The sequence below is a fragment of the Dryas octopetala genome, chromosome 5 (genome assembly GCF_963921425.1).
Source record: "Dryas octopetala chromosome 5, drDryOcto1.1, whole genome shotgun sequence".
NCBI classification, from domain to species: domain Eukaryota; kingdom Viridiplantae; phylum Streptophyta; class Magnoliopsida; order Rosales; family Rosaceae; genus Dryas; species Dryas octopetala.
Genome location: NC_141370.1, coordinates 20,428,008 through 20,444,617, shown reverse-complemented (window position 1 = coordinate 20,444,617; position 16,610 = coordinate 20,428,008). Strand labels below are relative to the sequence as shown.

Here is a 16,610-nt window from a genome sequence, read left to right as displayed (position 1 = left end):
TATATAACCTCAATCAATTCATTTAAATGGGTTTAAGATGCTTTGAATGGGTTCTCTAAATCTCAACCATTAAAATAAATCCTACGGCTAAAATTATAATTATGTACATTCCACGAAAATTAAGTCTCTCTTCTAAAAACTTTATTCTAAATTTGTCAAACAGTCGAAAATGATTGCCGAGCATTCGGTTAATGGACCAATATTATGTAACATGAAATAGTTACAATAATTGAACTTTAGTTATAATTTTAAAAATCATAAGGCTTTAATCAATAAATTGTAAAATTAAAGAAGCTGAATAGAAGTCTCGATCTCTTTATTTAAGTATCGCAATATAGATTCTTGAATAGAAATTTTAAAAATAATTAACGATAATCATTGAGTTAGTGGGATATTGAGCTCTATAAAAATTCCTTAATATGACTCCTTGATTAATGGAATTTACATTTCTAGCTAGATGCGTATTACGCTTATATTTATAATTTTTATCATTCAATTACAATGTTAAGGCTAGGCTTATAATGACTATTTAAAGGAAACTCTTTCTATATAACTGTACAACGCCAAATACTACTTACCAAACTGGTTTAGATTCTTTACTATCTATAAATTTATAATCCTTAAATACTAACGATATAATATTATATTAATCAATTAAAACTACACTGTTATGCCTCTTGCACGCAGTGGCAGAACTAAGTGCATGTATAGCACAGCCGAGAATTCTGCTAAAAAAAAAAATTAATATATATTATATATAGAAGCCCAACTCATCAAAAGGGTAAAGTTAAGAAAAATAGAAGTAAAATTATGAGCCTAATGCAATCAATAATCACTTTTCATTAGCCTAATACCTTCATGATCTTCATGGTTTTTTTTTTTTTTTAAGTTCCTATATAAATATTTTATTTGTATTTTTTTTACTAGGAAAAAAATTGTCTAGTGATTTAAATATAGATATATATATATATAACTATTGAGCTAGTATATTTCATGTCTTAATGTCTTATTTTAATAAAACAAAGTTTATATAGTTTAACTATTAGTAAAGAACCCACTAAAATTTAACATTACATTACATTAATGAGCAAAATCCAAAACATTACATTAACTCAATCAAACCCATCTAATCAAATTGTTTGAATATGTTGTTGTGATTGACAATCTAACACATAAAATGTCAAACATTATAACACTTGAAAAAAATTTCTTGCACATGTATAGATAAATAATTTAAATGATTGACTACTAAAAAGTTGCTAATAAATTTTGAAAAGACTCAAAAGTAAATATGTATTTTCTTAACATATAAAAATAAAAGTATGTCAATGAACACAAGTCGGTGTTATTTTTCAGAACAACGCCAATTCATAAGTGAAGGTATATTCGATATAACAAATGTACACACTTGTAACTTTTTTCAAAGGCTCAACCACTAAATAATTTCTTGCTCAAAACTAATGTTTTCAATCCACCTTTTACAATAAATACGTGATATTGCAATACGAGTAGTCTGAATCGAAATCGCAATGAGATTCACCTAATTAATAGTCCTACTACTTAGGTCTCTTATTTATGTTGTTCTATATCAATTCTTCTAGTTGATGCATTTAAAAGTTGGCCGCTTAGCCGAGCCGTTGAAGAGTGGAGTTGCATGAGGAAAACCGTTAAAACGGGCCGCTCGCCAGCGACCCGGAACCGTAATGGCACACCGTTTTGGCTTTTTTTCTAGTTCCATCCCATGTGATCCCGTTTCGGAACCTAGAGAGCGAGTTGTGGCTGTGGCCCACATTTAATTTTTTGAAATAGGGAGGGGACCACTTTGCCTACAAGCTAGGGGTGTGATTTGGATTGGAAAATCCGAATCCGACCGATTCTTATCCGAAAATTTCCAATTTTATTCCGAATCCAAAATTGCCGAATCCGAAAATGCCGAAATCCAAAAATTCCGAAAAAAATTGGATTGTAATTGGAATGTTTATGTAAATTCCGATTCCGATCCAAAAAATTCCGAAATGTTTCGAAGGCATTCTGATCCAATATTTCTAAAATTATGTCAATTTATTCCATATTATATATTTTATCATTTATTTAGTATGATACATATAACATATATTTTAAAAAAGATGACTAATACTATTAATATAAATATATGTACATTATAAATATATGTGTATCATAATAACATAAATGGTAAGTTGGTAACACAAACACCCACATTTTTCCGTACATGTAATTACTATTTTTTTTTATTAGGGAGGGGAATTGAAGATATGGAGCAATTCTACAGTTATTCCAACTGGAATATCCCATCAATTGTAATTACTAATTACTAAATATTTAAGCTTATTATTTCAAAATTTCAAACATAATATATATATGTGAGTAACATGTATCTATTAATGACATTTATTCTAACAATGTTGGATGAGCTCCAAAGATTAATCCCCCACCTCTAAGATATGTGCTATTAAGCCTATTATACATTCATAGTGACATTTATTTCTCTTATATATTATGTATGTTATAATATATAATATATACCATTAAACATACACAATATATATCATACATAATCTAGCAATGAAAAACTTGCTAAATTGCATCTTTCTTTCTTTTTTTTCCTTCTTTTCTAGATTTTTTTTATGGTAATGGTATGAGATGGTATGGTTCTAAATGTTATTTAAATTAATATTTTGAATTTTCTTTTTAAATTGGACATATATTTTAATTACATTTTAATATAAATATTGAAATGCATCATAATCTATTGTCTTTTAATTTTTGTTTGTTTGTTAATTTCATCATTATTTAAAAAAAAAATCCAAACATGTTCCAAAAAATATTATGAAAATGTGAAAATTCCGATTTTTTATTCGAAAATTTCAAATGTTTATCCAAAAGTTTCGAAAATGTTATATTCCAAAAAATTCTAAAAATTCCGAGAAATCCGAAAATTCCGAATCGGAATGAGATGTTGAAATTCCGATTTTTTGGAATGAAAATTAGAACATAAATTTCATTTCAAAATTTTTTAGATTGGAATTGAAACACCCTATTTCCGATCCGATCCGGCCGAAACACACCCCTACTACAAGCCATGGGGCAGCATATTCACGTGTCAATTGGCTCCCACGTGTTGACAACCATAGGATCATTGGAATAGGATCTCCTCTATCTGTTTTTTTTTTTCTTTGATCTCCCCTATAATACCATGTAATCTTTCAATTTTTTATTGACCAGGACGAGTCTTAAAGTAAAGAGCCACATCATATTATTATGATCCATCAAAAAGTGGGTTCCACACACTGATTGGCCATGACGTGGACGCCTGATTTTTCCACTAGATCATCATAAACGAATCTCACTAATTAACACCATCCTACATTCCTACTAGTGCAATGAATTAATGTACAGTTCTATGTGCAATACAATTAGAAAATTAATTCTTGAACTTAGTAAACCACTAATTAAACACTCAGGCCAGATTTTAATTTCAGTGTTTTTTCCTTATAAATAATTTCCAATAAAATCGAATCAAGTAAAGAATTAAGTTTCTTTTAGTGACCAAATAACTTATGGTACCTGTAGCAAACCAAAATCTAAAGTATATGGAGATTAATGAAGGAAAGCATTTATTCTATAATAAGCTCAGTAAATGTGGATAGAAGAGCTATTTACAGATATTTCAATGATCCAGACCTTAAGTCTTGATATGTGAATAATTAATGATAATATAACAAAAGTAAAATGAAATATATATATTGTTGTGTCATGCACAAATTCAAACTTATTGAGTTATTTGAAGTAGTACTTACGTAAATAGAATAGAATTCTAAGTGGTGTGAAGTTGTAAACCAATCAAACGTACTCTAGTTAGAACAACTATAAAAACCCTACAACTGGTTGAGAGTTAGAAGAAAGTGAGAGGAATTAAGAAACAAATATATTATGGGATACCAAAACCAAAAGCGGCTGTGGAAATATAACATCCAAAAAAATGGAGAGGGCCTTCTCTTGATTCTGATTTTGTATTGTGTTGTGGTTTTATGGATCGGATTTCCAAAAGTAAGATCACCTCAAGACGCCTCAAAACAGCAGCAGTCGCTTAACGGGTCATCGAGGAATCCATCGGCAGCGTCAATATTTGATTGGCTCTGGTTACCTTTACATAAGGAGGTCCAAAAATGTTTGTCGTTGCCAACAGAATTAGACATACACAAATGTTATGTCAAAATGTATCTCTCATCCTCCAGTGAAGGTTTCCATGATGTCCTCGATTTTATGTTCTTTGAGCCTAGTAACCCAGACCTCTTAGAAAAACCAATATTAAGTTGTAACCGGCTCTTCGGAATAGCAATATTATGTTGTAAACGAAAGCTCTTCAGAAAACCAAACCAATATTAAGATCGATATGTTTTTTATGTTTGGCTTCTAAAGATGAATTTCTCATATGCTGCTGTAGCAAAAAAAAAAAAAAAAAAAAACAAGATGCATGCATATATACTAATGAAAAGGAAAATTTATGTTCGTTCATGGGTTGTAAAGAGTGATGAATTGATCATGATATATATGCAATGAGTTAATACAAGGAAATGTATACTGAGACAAAACCACCATCATCATAAAATATGATGTAGGATATACATCTCAGATAGAATAGGCTGACTTTGGAGTAAATATAAAAAACTTTGTCAAAGTATTTGTATAAATTGTTATCCCATGATCCTAACCCTATATATATATAGGCTCCTTCTATTGCGGTATACCTCAACTTATTTATGTTGAGGTATATCCTATTGGGGCCCACACGAGTTGTTTTGTGTCGATCCGAACCGTTCAATTTTTACATCTCCATTGATAAATCATCCTTGCAAAAAATTAGCCAAATAGGAAATCATTTGCCTATCTAACTTTGATCAAATAAATGGACGAACAAAATATTTTAGATGAAACCGTTCATTTGTTTGATCAAAGTTAGATAGGCAAATGATTTCCGATTTGGCTAATTTTTTGCAAAGATGATTTATCAATGGAGATGTAAAAATTGAACGGTTCGGATCAACACAAAATGACTCGTGTGGGCCCCAACAAGGTCATATCTCAACATAATTAAGTTGAGGTATACCTCAATAAAATTAAGGAGCCTGTATATATATATATATATATATATATATATAATTAGATGTTTGCTAGCCTATAATTGGTTTGTAATACAATTAAGGCTCAAGTTCATTTATATCCACCAATTATATAGTCTATTTCAAGTTGGTCCATGAACTATAAAATATTTCAAATTTCCCCATTAACTATAGGGTTCATTTCAAGTTGGTCTACGAACTATAAAACATTTCAAATTTCGCCATTAACTATATGATTCATTTCAAGTTAGTCTACAAACTAACAAAAAACATACATAATGATAGACAAAACCTGGTTGACAAAAAAACCGAACCGAACCAAATTATTTATACATTTTTTTTTATTTTTTTATTTATTAAATACAAGTTATATATTTTGAATAAAAAAGGTATAAGGTGTTTTTGGAACATGTTGGCTTCGAACCCGGCCATGACCACTTGAGGAGAGTGAAATCGTGAATTCTCACTACACCATTTAGTCACTTATGATATTTAAGTACATGCAATATATTTATAGGTATACTGATACTTGAAATATAATAATTTATAAAATTATAATTGGTATTCTACACCATAATCTTATACACTAAACCATAAAGTCTAAAACCTTATACCTTAAAAATTAACCCTATACTCTAATAATTTTAGTATATAAATTATAAATTATAGTTTTGGACTTTTAGTAATATGTTTACAATATAGAAACTATAAATTATATAAAATATAAACTAGTAAAATTTTTAGACTTGCAATGATAATATTTAAATAGAGATCTAAAATAATATCTTAAAAAAAGGAATGATATATAAAATATATTTAATTTTATAAATTATTATATTTCAAGTATCAGTATGCCTATAAATATATTGCATGTATTTGAATTTCATAAGTGGTTAAGTGATGTAATGAGAATTCATACTTTGACTCTCCTCACAAGGTCATGGATTCGAATCCCAATATGTGCAAAAAACACATTACATCTTTTTTATTCAATATATATAACTTTTATATAATATAAAATATATATAAATAATCTGGTTCAGTTCGTTTTTTTTGTCAACCCAATTTTGTCTACCATTCTGTATGTTTTTTATTAGTTCGTGGACCAACTTGAAATAAACCTTATAGTTAATGGATAAATTTGAAATATTTTATAGTTCGTGGACCAACTTGAAATGAACCCTATAGTTAATGAGCAAATTTGAAAATGTTTTATAGTTCGTGGACCAACTTGAAATAGACCTTATAGTTGGTGGATATAAATGTACTTGAGCCTACAATTAATATAGCATGAGCCCTACAAAAGATCTCTTGAATAAAATTATTTGAGGATCCAATAATGGAAGGGGCATTCTAATGAGGGATCTCTAATTTAAGGGTAAATAAGGGATCTCTTGTGAGCCCATTTCACATTATAATTCAACGATCATATCCATCTATTTTTTAAGTCTCAATTTAAAGACCAATTTTGCAAAAAGTTAGATAAATTAGAAACTATTTAATTGTTTGATTATTGAAAACATTATGCTCATCAATTTATTTTATCAAAATTAGACTTCTTAATGATTTTCAATTTATCTAATCTTTTGCATATATGACCTTTAAATAGAGTCCTAACACGTGATTGATTTTATAATTCGAACCGTCAATTTTTTAGGCCTCGATTCAAAGATCATTATTACAAATTAAAAATCAACCAAATCGAAAATTATTTAGCTAGTCATCTAACTGTGATCAAATAATTAATTTATATATATATTGCGTTCAATTAAGCACTTACAATTACAAATTAAATGCATGTTCTATTCAAATTAATTTACAATTATATCTTAATAATTACATATATATCGAATAAATGCTTTCCTTAATCCGTCCCTAGCTATGTGCTTAGATTGAATTGGGTAAGTTTTAGTTTAATTATTTTGGTTGTGTTTGTTTTAGTTCTTTAATTACTCGATCAGATGGGAGGAAGATATTAATACGGTGCTTTTGGATATATATGCTTTAAGGCCGGTCAAGCTGGTCAGTTACATTCTAACCATTAATATTTTTGGAGCTGATAATTATTGTACGTATATAACTCATCCTGAATCAAAGAATTGAAAGCTTATAGTTTGCAGGCCTGAATGATCCAATTGAATAAGTTGATATATCGATCCTATATATACATGTACAGGTTGTGGCCTCCCAATTCAAAATTGGTTCGATGCAAGCCGAGCAGCCTCATCAAGGAGAAGTTATTCAAGATTAATTTGTTCAAAATCTGGAAATTAAGGTCCTCCAAGGTGGCACAATCGATCCTACCTTAACTTGCATGCAACACAGGATTTATTAGAATATTAAAAATATATAGATTCGTATTAATTCAATTTAATCTTATATATAATATATGCATGCATTTGATAAACGAATTAACCCAATCAAAGAGAGGGCAGGAGGGAATTCTATTAAGCAAATAGCCAAATATAGTGTAAAACCAAAAAAACATCCATATCCATACTAGCTAGTCTCCTCTATATCCATATTAGTCTACTGATCGATATATGAAACTGAAAACCTTCATGAAACATCCATCTCGATCGATCTAGCTACGTACTGATTTATATATGAAATCGAAAACCCCCATCTAATCTATGTGTGGTCTCCATCCACGTGCAGGTTCAGCTCTTCCACCAGTTAAACACATGACAGCATATACTATGCAAAGAAGAAAAAAACCAAATATGACGTTCCAACCCCAAGCGCTGCAGTATTGTTGGGTGTAATGTGAGCCCAAGATTCCTCCTGCAGTGGCCATAATATCGAGAACAGTTGCCACCCTAGCTAATCCTTGTGCACTTGTTCTGGTTGGGTTCAGATCAAACGCAACCTGTGTCATAACGAGTATGTACGTGCCATTCACAAGTGTCCCAAACAGTAACATCAATATGATATGGAGACAAATACTTGTATTTCCATAAATCCGATACAGGATCATGGTTAACATTGAAAGGGACATAACATCCCGTTCTTGAATGAATGCTCCTAAAATCCCACCTAGCATTCTCCGGCAGCTCGGCCACGTTTAGGGTTGATTTGACATGGATTTATCCACGTGCTCTTCGGTCCTTCAGTGTTGGCGAGAGGTCAGGGAAAAAACTAGTGTCACAATTTAATATCAAATAATTGTGAACCCGTCTCTTAATATCATAAGTTTTTCAGACCAATAGTAAACCAACAAAATTATCTTCTTCTTTTTTTTTTGGAGAAAAAACCAACAAAACTATCTGAACCATTTAAAGAAAATCTATACTTTAAAGGCCAAAAAAAAAAAAACGATATTCGAGGAAACTATCAGTTAACAACTTAACATTAACACACACCTCAAAACCTAGTTGTTTGCTGAGGGGTTGTTAATATTCCAGGGAGAAAACGACATATCGTCCTTTCTTCGTAGCTTCACAGTGAACAACGACATGTCGTCTTTTCTTCGTTTCACAGTGAACAACGACACGTCGTTCGTCATTTGGTAAAGTAATTGACAAGGATAAGTTGATACATAGACGACAGTGAACGCGGGAGGGAGAGCAAGAGATCGATGACGATCGACGACCAGAGCTCCGTCTATGTCGGAGGCCTTCCGTACAACGCCACTGAGGATAGCGTTCGCAGTGTCTTTGATTTTTACGGTGCTGTCGTTGCCGTTAAGGTCCGTCAACTATCTCTTCTCTCCCTGCTTTCCATCTCCCACTCCATTTTTTTTTTTGTAATTTTTCTTTCAAGGGTTTTCAGCATTTTTGGGGTTTGTATCACTCTTCTGCTGCTTCTTCAATTCTTCAATTTTTTCTTGGCCTGCAGATTATCAATGATCCTTCGACTAGAGGAAAATGCTATGGCTTCGTTACTTTCAGAAACCCTCGGTCGGCAATTGATGCCATCAATGAGATGGATGGCGGGGTATGTATTCATTCCTTCATGTGATTCAACTTGCAACTAGGGTCTCTGTGATTGGTTGATAAAGTATCTTATACTCTTTGACATTGTGGAGCTTTGAATTATTAGACTATTGATGGGCGAGTTGTCAGAGTGAATGAAGTGAAGACTAGAGGTGGTGGAAGACTGAATTTTAGTAGAGAGAGGGAAAGTTTCCGGCAGAATGTTGTGAGGGGCAGGAACTGGGATCGAGGAGGTAGAGACCATGAAAGGGAGTATGATATTCGTGATAGGGAACGATACAGGGACCGAAATAGTGATCGGTCAAGAGAGCGTGACCGTGACCGGTCTCTCGAGCACCATCAGGAAAGGGATAGAGGATATGAGCGTGTGCGTGATCATGATCAAGAAAGGGATCAGGAGAGGGATAGAGAATATCAGCGTGGGCGTAATCATGACCAACGAAGGGATCATTTCATGGATAGAGAGCATGATCAAGACGGTGATTTGGAAGTTGACGAGCAACAACACAGCAGGAACCATGATCAGGGTTGGGAAAGGGGTCATCATACTTTGGATTCTGATAGAGATAGGGAGATGGATAGGACCAACATTCATAATAACGTTGTTGACAAGGATAAAGATGAACAGTCAAGGAGATGGAATGGGTAAGATACCCTTGTTTTCAATTCTAATTGTTGCTTGCCATTTTCTTAGAAAAAAAAAAAAAAAAAAAAAAATTTGTTGGTTGTCATTAGACACGAGCCATGGAGCAACCGGGCTTCGTATTTTGATTCCATAAACTTGGGAATTATAAAGCCAAAGTTAGGTGGCTTTGATAGCAAAATTGTTTGCATCTGTTGTGGTTATGTAGTGTTTTGCACAATTATTAACATGTTGCATACATTGCTTACCTTGTCGTATTTTGAAAGTCAATACTTTAATCATTGCATTTAAATCGATCCTGAGTTTGTTGGTTAGCTTTTCATATTTGTATCTAGTTGAATTTTCACTCTGAGAAAGTATGTATCCTAGCTTGAAAAACTAGATAGTAGAGTCCCAAATACTGTTGGGAGTTAAAGTTGATCTTATTGTGTCATGTCATCAGTCGAGTAGCAATCATGTTTCTTGGGATGACCAACAGAAAGAAAGATACTTTGAATCACATAAGTTTAATACATTGGCATTTGAAAAAACGTTTATATCACTATGTTCTGGTTTATTTTCTGCAGTCCAAAATCCATTGACCGACAGAGTAGAGACCCTTTATCTCATTCAAATGATGATTACAATGATCAGGCAAGTTCAGTATTTTCAGCTTTTATTCCTAAGGGAGTGGCATGCATTTATAAATGTGCCATCTTATTACAGTGTTGCTTTGTTTTCATTTGACCTGTTAAAAATATCAGGTAAAAGAACAGCTTGAGGGGTCCTTGCAAAGGCTTGAAGAATTAAAAAAGGAGGTTCGTCTTTACTTAAGAATTTAAGTAAATGAAGTATTGTGGCAAAAAAAAAAAAAGTAAATGAAGTATTGTCGGATTAATTCGTAGAGACCAAAGTTGTGCATCCAATAGGTTATCCTGTAACCTTCTATTTTTTATGGTAGTTAAGCATAATTTCTACATTTGACCTGTGAATTGTTCATCAGAAAATGTGGACACATGTACATGCATGCAGATAAAACCCACCTACCCGCACACACACACACACATTTCCAGAGGAAAACACTGGAGCATGGGAATCACCTTAATAAACCTCCAAAGCTTATCCTGCAACCTTCTATTTTTTATGCTTACCCCCATTTTCTGAAAGGTAGAAGAAACTAAGATTCATAAAGCCTTCAAAAGGCCAAAATTGTGCATCCAATAGGTTTGAAATAGGCAGATTTTATGGTAGTTGAGTATAATTTCATGGAAACTACCTGTGAATTGTTCATCAGAGAATATGGTCAGATATACATGCATGCAGATGAATACCCACAAACATGCACACACACACACACACACACTTACACTAAAAAAGCATTTGTGCCAGTTGACATTTAAAGTGAAGATAACAAACCTTCAAAGCTTACCTTGCAACTTGGCAGAAGACACTAAGATTCATTTTGTTTTTCAGACTTCTCAGATGGAAGAGAGGTTGGAAGACGAAGGAAAACTGGTTATGGATTTACAGAAGAAATCTAAGGTGTGTTCTTTTCTAAAAGTTCTCTCTTATCTCATGCAGTCCTTCACTTTAATCTGCGTGTCTTCTTTCCAAGTTTTCTGATTTCCCAAGCTGAACCCACTGAGAATTTGCTTATGCAGAAACTGGAGGATGCATTGATAAATGCAAAGAGGAGCTCTTCACACCATAAGATGCAGTTGACCAAGGTATTTTCAGTGGTTATGATTGGTTGTTAATAACTTCTGCTGGACATTGCTTGGAGTTAATGTATATTGTTTAAATTATCTGCAGCTACATAAATGCTTTATGCAAGTAAGAGATTACACTGAAAGACTTAAAAGCTGCGAACAGGAACTTCAGGTTGGTGTCTTCACTCTAAAGCTTAATGTACAGGAAAACAATGTAAATGGGAACGAGCATTTTTTTTAGGTCTATCTATGAATTGAAGGCAAAACTATCTAGCTTTTTGTCCTTCTTTAGAATATATTTTTGATTTTTTTTTTTGTAAGAGTTGGGGAATATATTTTGATTATTCATTTTGCCATAAAGAAGCTTTCAACTTCCATTTGAGTTGGGCCGATGGACATTGTTAAATGTGAAGCCCAAAATTTGGTTTGCTGGATCTCAAACCCTCAAAACTCACTTTTGATGTTATGTACCAAGTGCTAAACTTTTATCTGTATTGTGAATTCTTAGATTGTGGTGAGAGGAATTAACTTTATAAACCATTTTGGTTGCAGTCGGTCTTTGATACAACAATGTTGGAAGATGGTGTTGATGATGTTGGCTTAAGGAGGGACGGAATGCTGACAATTGGCAATGCATGATATCAGGTTGAACTTTGAGAAGAGTGATCTGTGACACCCACACACTGTTTTTTTTTTAAGAAAGTGATGGTGTATGAAGTCTTTGTAGATATTTACTCCAAGGTCATGGAGAATCAGCATCTTCTATTTGAGATGTACTATTTACATCATGTTTTCTAATATAAGTCTTTGTCACATGTTTTGTTTTATTTTCACTTAAATGTATAAGTTTACTCATGCATGAGAGTTATCTGTGGATTATTAGCTAGCTCCATGAAAGCAGCTCATTATCTTTGGTTTTTTGGAGTGTGGAATAATAATGAATATACACCTTTTAACGCCAACAAGTAATCCCTCTTCCCCTGTGAATTTGTTTAAAACTAACAAGCAACAGAAAGAGAAAGGCAATTTAATAAAGTGGCCATTGTCGTGTGTTTTTATGAAAGCTTCTGAGAGATTTAGGGTGGAAAGAAGTCAAGTCAGGCACGCACTTTCGGTGCCTCTTCTTTCGCGACCTAATTTTTAGAGTTGGGAGTTTCTTTTCCTAATAAATTGGATACTATAGTCTCGGTTTTTGAGTTTGTGTGTAATTCATAATCGAATGATTGATTTACCAACAATCTAAAGTAAAATCTCCAATTCTTTGGGCTCGCAACAACACAAGACATGGTCAGTTCAACCAACAAGTTTATTGTGCCATTAGTTATTTGGATCCTAACCATAATTTCTGGCCTCAGAAAATGTCTTTCCCTTCTTCTTTCACTTTTTAGGATGATAAAAAATGGTTCCACTACACTTCAAAATTCTTGTGGATTAGTGCGTAAAAGTCTAAATAGAGAAGATGTTGTTACTTTTCTTAAATTAAGATAATGTTGTTGCTTTTTTAAAAGTAATTATATCCTTACTCGAAGCTTCTTCTTGAATATTGAGCAAACATTAAAATTTTGTTCGTGATACTCTTATTGAACTCAGTTTGAGTTGGTCGGTCTGTACCTATTGGGCTTGGCCCTACTAATGGGCACTTTAAAAGGCCCAAACTTAAACTTTGTAGGCTATGAATCAAGGCCCACACACTCAATCAAGCCTAGAAGAAAAGGCTATCACAATATAATTAAGACCAGCCACCCACAAACCTTCTCCAAATAATATGCTTAACGTGACATTAAAGGGCAAATACTGTTTAAATACAGATGGTCTATTTATTCAAGAACTTTTGGTGTACTCTATAATACATCCGGAAAGCACATCCATCTTAATTAATATGCTAGTATATAAAAGTGTGAATAGATGTGAATTATTGGTTCAGATAGAATCAATCTAAAGGAAGGAAATCAAAACAAACTCTCACTTTTTCCGTTATGACATTTTTACCCTCTCTAGCACTCACACACTCATTCGATAATCGATATATCTCATAAATAATAAATTTAGAATTAAACACTAATTACCCTAATTAATCTTAGTCATCCTAATCCTAAAACCCTAAACCTTCCCGCATGATCAGAACTTGAGCGTGATCTGACTTCCATTGCTTTCCTCACCGTCTTCTCTCCTGGCAGCCAAGCCTTTTCTCTGTCCTCCGTTATTCTCGCCACTCTCACCACCCTTCCAGCTGCTGCTCTCGGACTTGCCGTCTTCGATGCTCTCCGAGCGGTCACCGGGCCCTCGGTGGACGTCGGATTCTGGCGTGGAGCTCTGCGTGTGGGAGGCGCTCCTCCTGTACACGTGGAGCTGGTGGTGGAGCGTGTGGTGGTGCAGCTGGTGGTGGGACGACGGCGGCTGCGGCGGCGGCGCTGCTGCGGCGGTGTAGAAATCTTGGGGCGTCATTGGGGTGGCGCAGTAGTGGTGTGTTGGTGCATGGGAGCCTGGGTGTGGGCTGTAAAGGGCTGTGGACCCACCGTGGGCTGCAGCGTACTCTGGTGGGACCCAGATGCCACCTAGGACTACCAGCTGGGGTGTCGGAGCTCCAGATACTTGTGAGCTTGGGCTCGGTCGTCTAGTGTGCAGCCTGTACTTCTGTAGCAAATTAAAATCAAACTCTAATTATTAACTACCATGTCACTGAAAACAAATATACATGAAACATGATGATTAATAATTAATGTACCTAGTGCAACTTTGCCTATCATAATTTACGAATGGTTGGTCAAAATATTCAATACGAATTCAGAATATGCAGTGGTGTCAGTACTGTAGTAAAACATACATAGTACAAAGGGTCAAGGGTGCATATAAACACACATTTCATGCGTGCCTGCATGTATCAGAAAAGAGATAGAGACATATGTACCTGCAGGTGACTTTTAACTTCATCGTTGGTCAAACCGTCAACCTTCATCAGCTCCCTGATCTGTTTTGGTGTGGCCACTGTCAAATTAAACATTCAAAACAAAAACAAAATATCAGATATATATGGAATTGTATATACAAATAATTATAGATAGCGACTTAATTAATTTTGATAAAAAATCAATTACGTACGTATACCTTGAGAACCACCAAGCATTTGAAGGGCATTAACGAATCTCCGGTGCAAGTCCGGCGACCAACACCTCCTTGCCTTCCTATGAGTTTGAGTCGTGGTGGTGGCCGAAGCGGCGGCAGTGGTACTATTTGCATGTCCCTCTGGTATGGAATTCCCAGTAATACCCTTAACACCTTGTTGATCACAATTAGAAATATTTCCATTCTCATGGTGAGTAGTCTTGTCCTCCAAAATCTCAGCCTTATTATGGACCTCCGCAGAGCTGGCCAGAGCCAACTCTGGAAGAGGCCTTAGCAGCGGTGGGCTTGAGTTTCGATCTTTGGAAAATGGAAGGAAAGCTCCTCCTCCATATGATCTCTGATGCTGCTTGGGGGTCACATTGAAGCCAAGGTCGGTTGGTTCTTTTGGGGATGATGATATTGTTGTGGATTGGGGTTTGGTTGCAATAATATTATGATCATGGCTTGTTGCTTGGCTCCATAGTTGGGCAGATGTCATCCAATTTGCTTTGTCACAACTGTTTGTAGTTTTTTCTGAGGCTTCAGAGGTTGAGTGTTTGAGGGGTATGAATTCTTCAAGGACTGGCCTATTTGTTGTCCCTTGATTTGCTCTGTATGCCTGTAGTTGTTGCCTTGAAGCCTCCACAGCTAGATAAACAATTGTAATATTGATTTAATTAGTAAATAAAGGAAAAAAACATATTTTTGGTAACAAAAAATAATTTAGGCTCATGAACATTGACATGCATTGTCTTGAAAATTAAAAAGAACCAAATCACCAAAACTCACAATAAGTTTCTGTATATTTTAATTTCTTATTGTCTTTATCTTTACATTCATTTGTCCTTTTTTTTTTTTTTTTTTGTGGCTTTTAAGTCTTTAGAAAATACATGTTGAACAACTGACTGCTTTGGACTTAGAGAAATATAAAGCAATACAAATATATAGCTCTCACTTCAATAAATGGAAAAGGCTAGGGATGATAAAGAAAAAGGGTTGGGAGCTAATGAAAACTTGAAGGCAAAGAACATGAATATCCATTGATGGCTGGCAAGAAAGCAAGTGATGAAAGAGATTGACATGCATGTATGTAGTACCAGTGGTGAGGAGTTGCATGGAAAGAGGGAGCTCGCGCTTGAAGGCATCAATCTTGAGTCGCTCTTCTTCGAGGCGAGAAAGGAAGTCTTCAAGCTTCTGTGTATTGCTCTGGTCATGGTCTCCAAAGGATTTGAGGAGCATGGAATAGCTGTGGGGCTTGCACTCCAGGCTTAGTTCTGAAGGTGAGGGTGATGCCATTTAACTAAAATATAATGAATTTGTTGAGCTAGCACGTACTAGTGTTTTAATTAGAAAATGATGTAGTTGATCATGCTCAAACAAGAAGAGGGTATGTCGTTTGTGGGAACAAACAAAACAATATTGGCAAAAGAGGGTGTTTGGCTCTTTCTATTTCCTAGGTTGGAGCTTGTATTCAACTGTTTGTGAGAGATTGAGAGAGAGAGAAAGGCAAAGGATGTTGTTTCTGAACACAAGGAGGATCGAGGTAGGATCGTCTTCTTTTTAGGGTGAGTTCAAGGGAATAAAGTGGGGTTTAAAGAGAGAGAAATTAGAAAGAGGCAGAGAGAGAGAGAGAGAGAAAGAAAAGAAAAGGCAAGAGGAGGAGGATAAAGAGGGATGGTAACTTCTTGCAAAGAACAAAGGCAAAGAAAAGCTAAAAAACCGAGAGAGAGAAGAGAAGGAATCAAGGAGTCTGACAGCAGAGGGTCATGTGGTTGGAGCCCCTGCAGCTAGCTTTGGACTCAATAGTCTCTCTGTCTCTCTGTGTACCAAATTCAAATTCACCAAAATAAAAGATGATTCTTCTTCTTACTCTTGCTCTACTTTTTCCCCCCTTTCTTTTTTTTATTCATTATTTTATTTCTTACTTTTTAATTTATATATGAACATATTATTCTGTCCCCCAAAAATAAAACCCATTATTCTTCTTCTTATTCTAAACTACATATGTATTAAATTAATTTTTTGTTTATCCATAATTAGTGGACTCTTTACTTCAACTAGGCATTTGCTCATTTAGTATAAGATACACATGGCTTGTGAT

General features: G+C 34.3%; 2 protein-coding genes across 3 annotated transcripts; one reads left to right on the top strand and one right to left on the bottom strand.

Moving 5' to 3' along the window:
- The first annotated feature begins 8,695 nt into the window (after positions 1 to 8,695).
- LOC147285536 (RNA-binding (RRM/RBD/RNP motifs) family protein) lies at positions 8,696 to 12,234 on the top strand. The gene is made up of 9 exons (XM_086244536.1): positions 8,696 to 8,829; positions 8,979 to 9,077; positions 9,183 to 9,721; positions 10,286 to 10,352; positions 10,463 to 10,516; positions 11,172 to 11,240; positions 11,360 to 11,425; positions 11,511 to 11,579; positions 11,960 to 12,234. Exons 1-9 carry the CDS (start codon positions 8,719 to 8,721, stop codon positions 12,044 to 12,046), a joined length of 1,161 nt encoding a protein of 386 aa, XP_086100662.1. The 5' UTR covers positions 8,696 to 8,718; the 3' UTR covers positions 12,047 to 12,234.
- Positions 12,235 to 13,199: 965 nt separating this feature from the next.
- Positions 13,200 to 16,019, bottom strand: LOC147285535 (Homeodomain-like superfamily protein). Of its 2 annotated transcripts, none has more exons than XM_086244343.1 (4): positions 15,607 to 16,019; positions 14,507 to 15,157; positions 14,316 to 14,392; positions 13,200 to 14,041 (listed from the first exon to the last, which is right to left on the bottom strand). In XM_086244343.1, exons 1-4 carry the CDS (start codon positions 15,803 to 15,805, stop codon positions 13,526 to 13,528), a joined length of 1,443 nt encoding a protein of 480 aa, XP_086100469.1. In that variant the 5' UTR covers positions 15,806 to 16,019; the 3' UTR covers positions 13,200 to 13,525. The 2 variants fall into 2 exon arrangements, with proteins under 2 accessions (XP_086100469.1, XP_086100470.1); XM_086244344.1 differs by having other exon boundaries at positions 14,513 to 15,157.
- Positions 16,020 to 16,610: the final 591 nt, after the last annotated feature.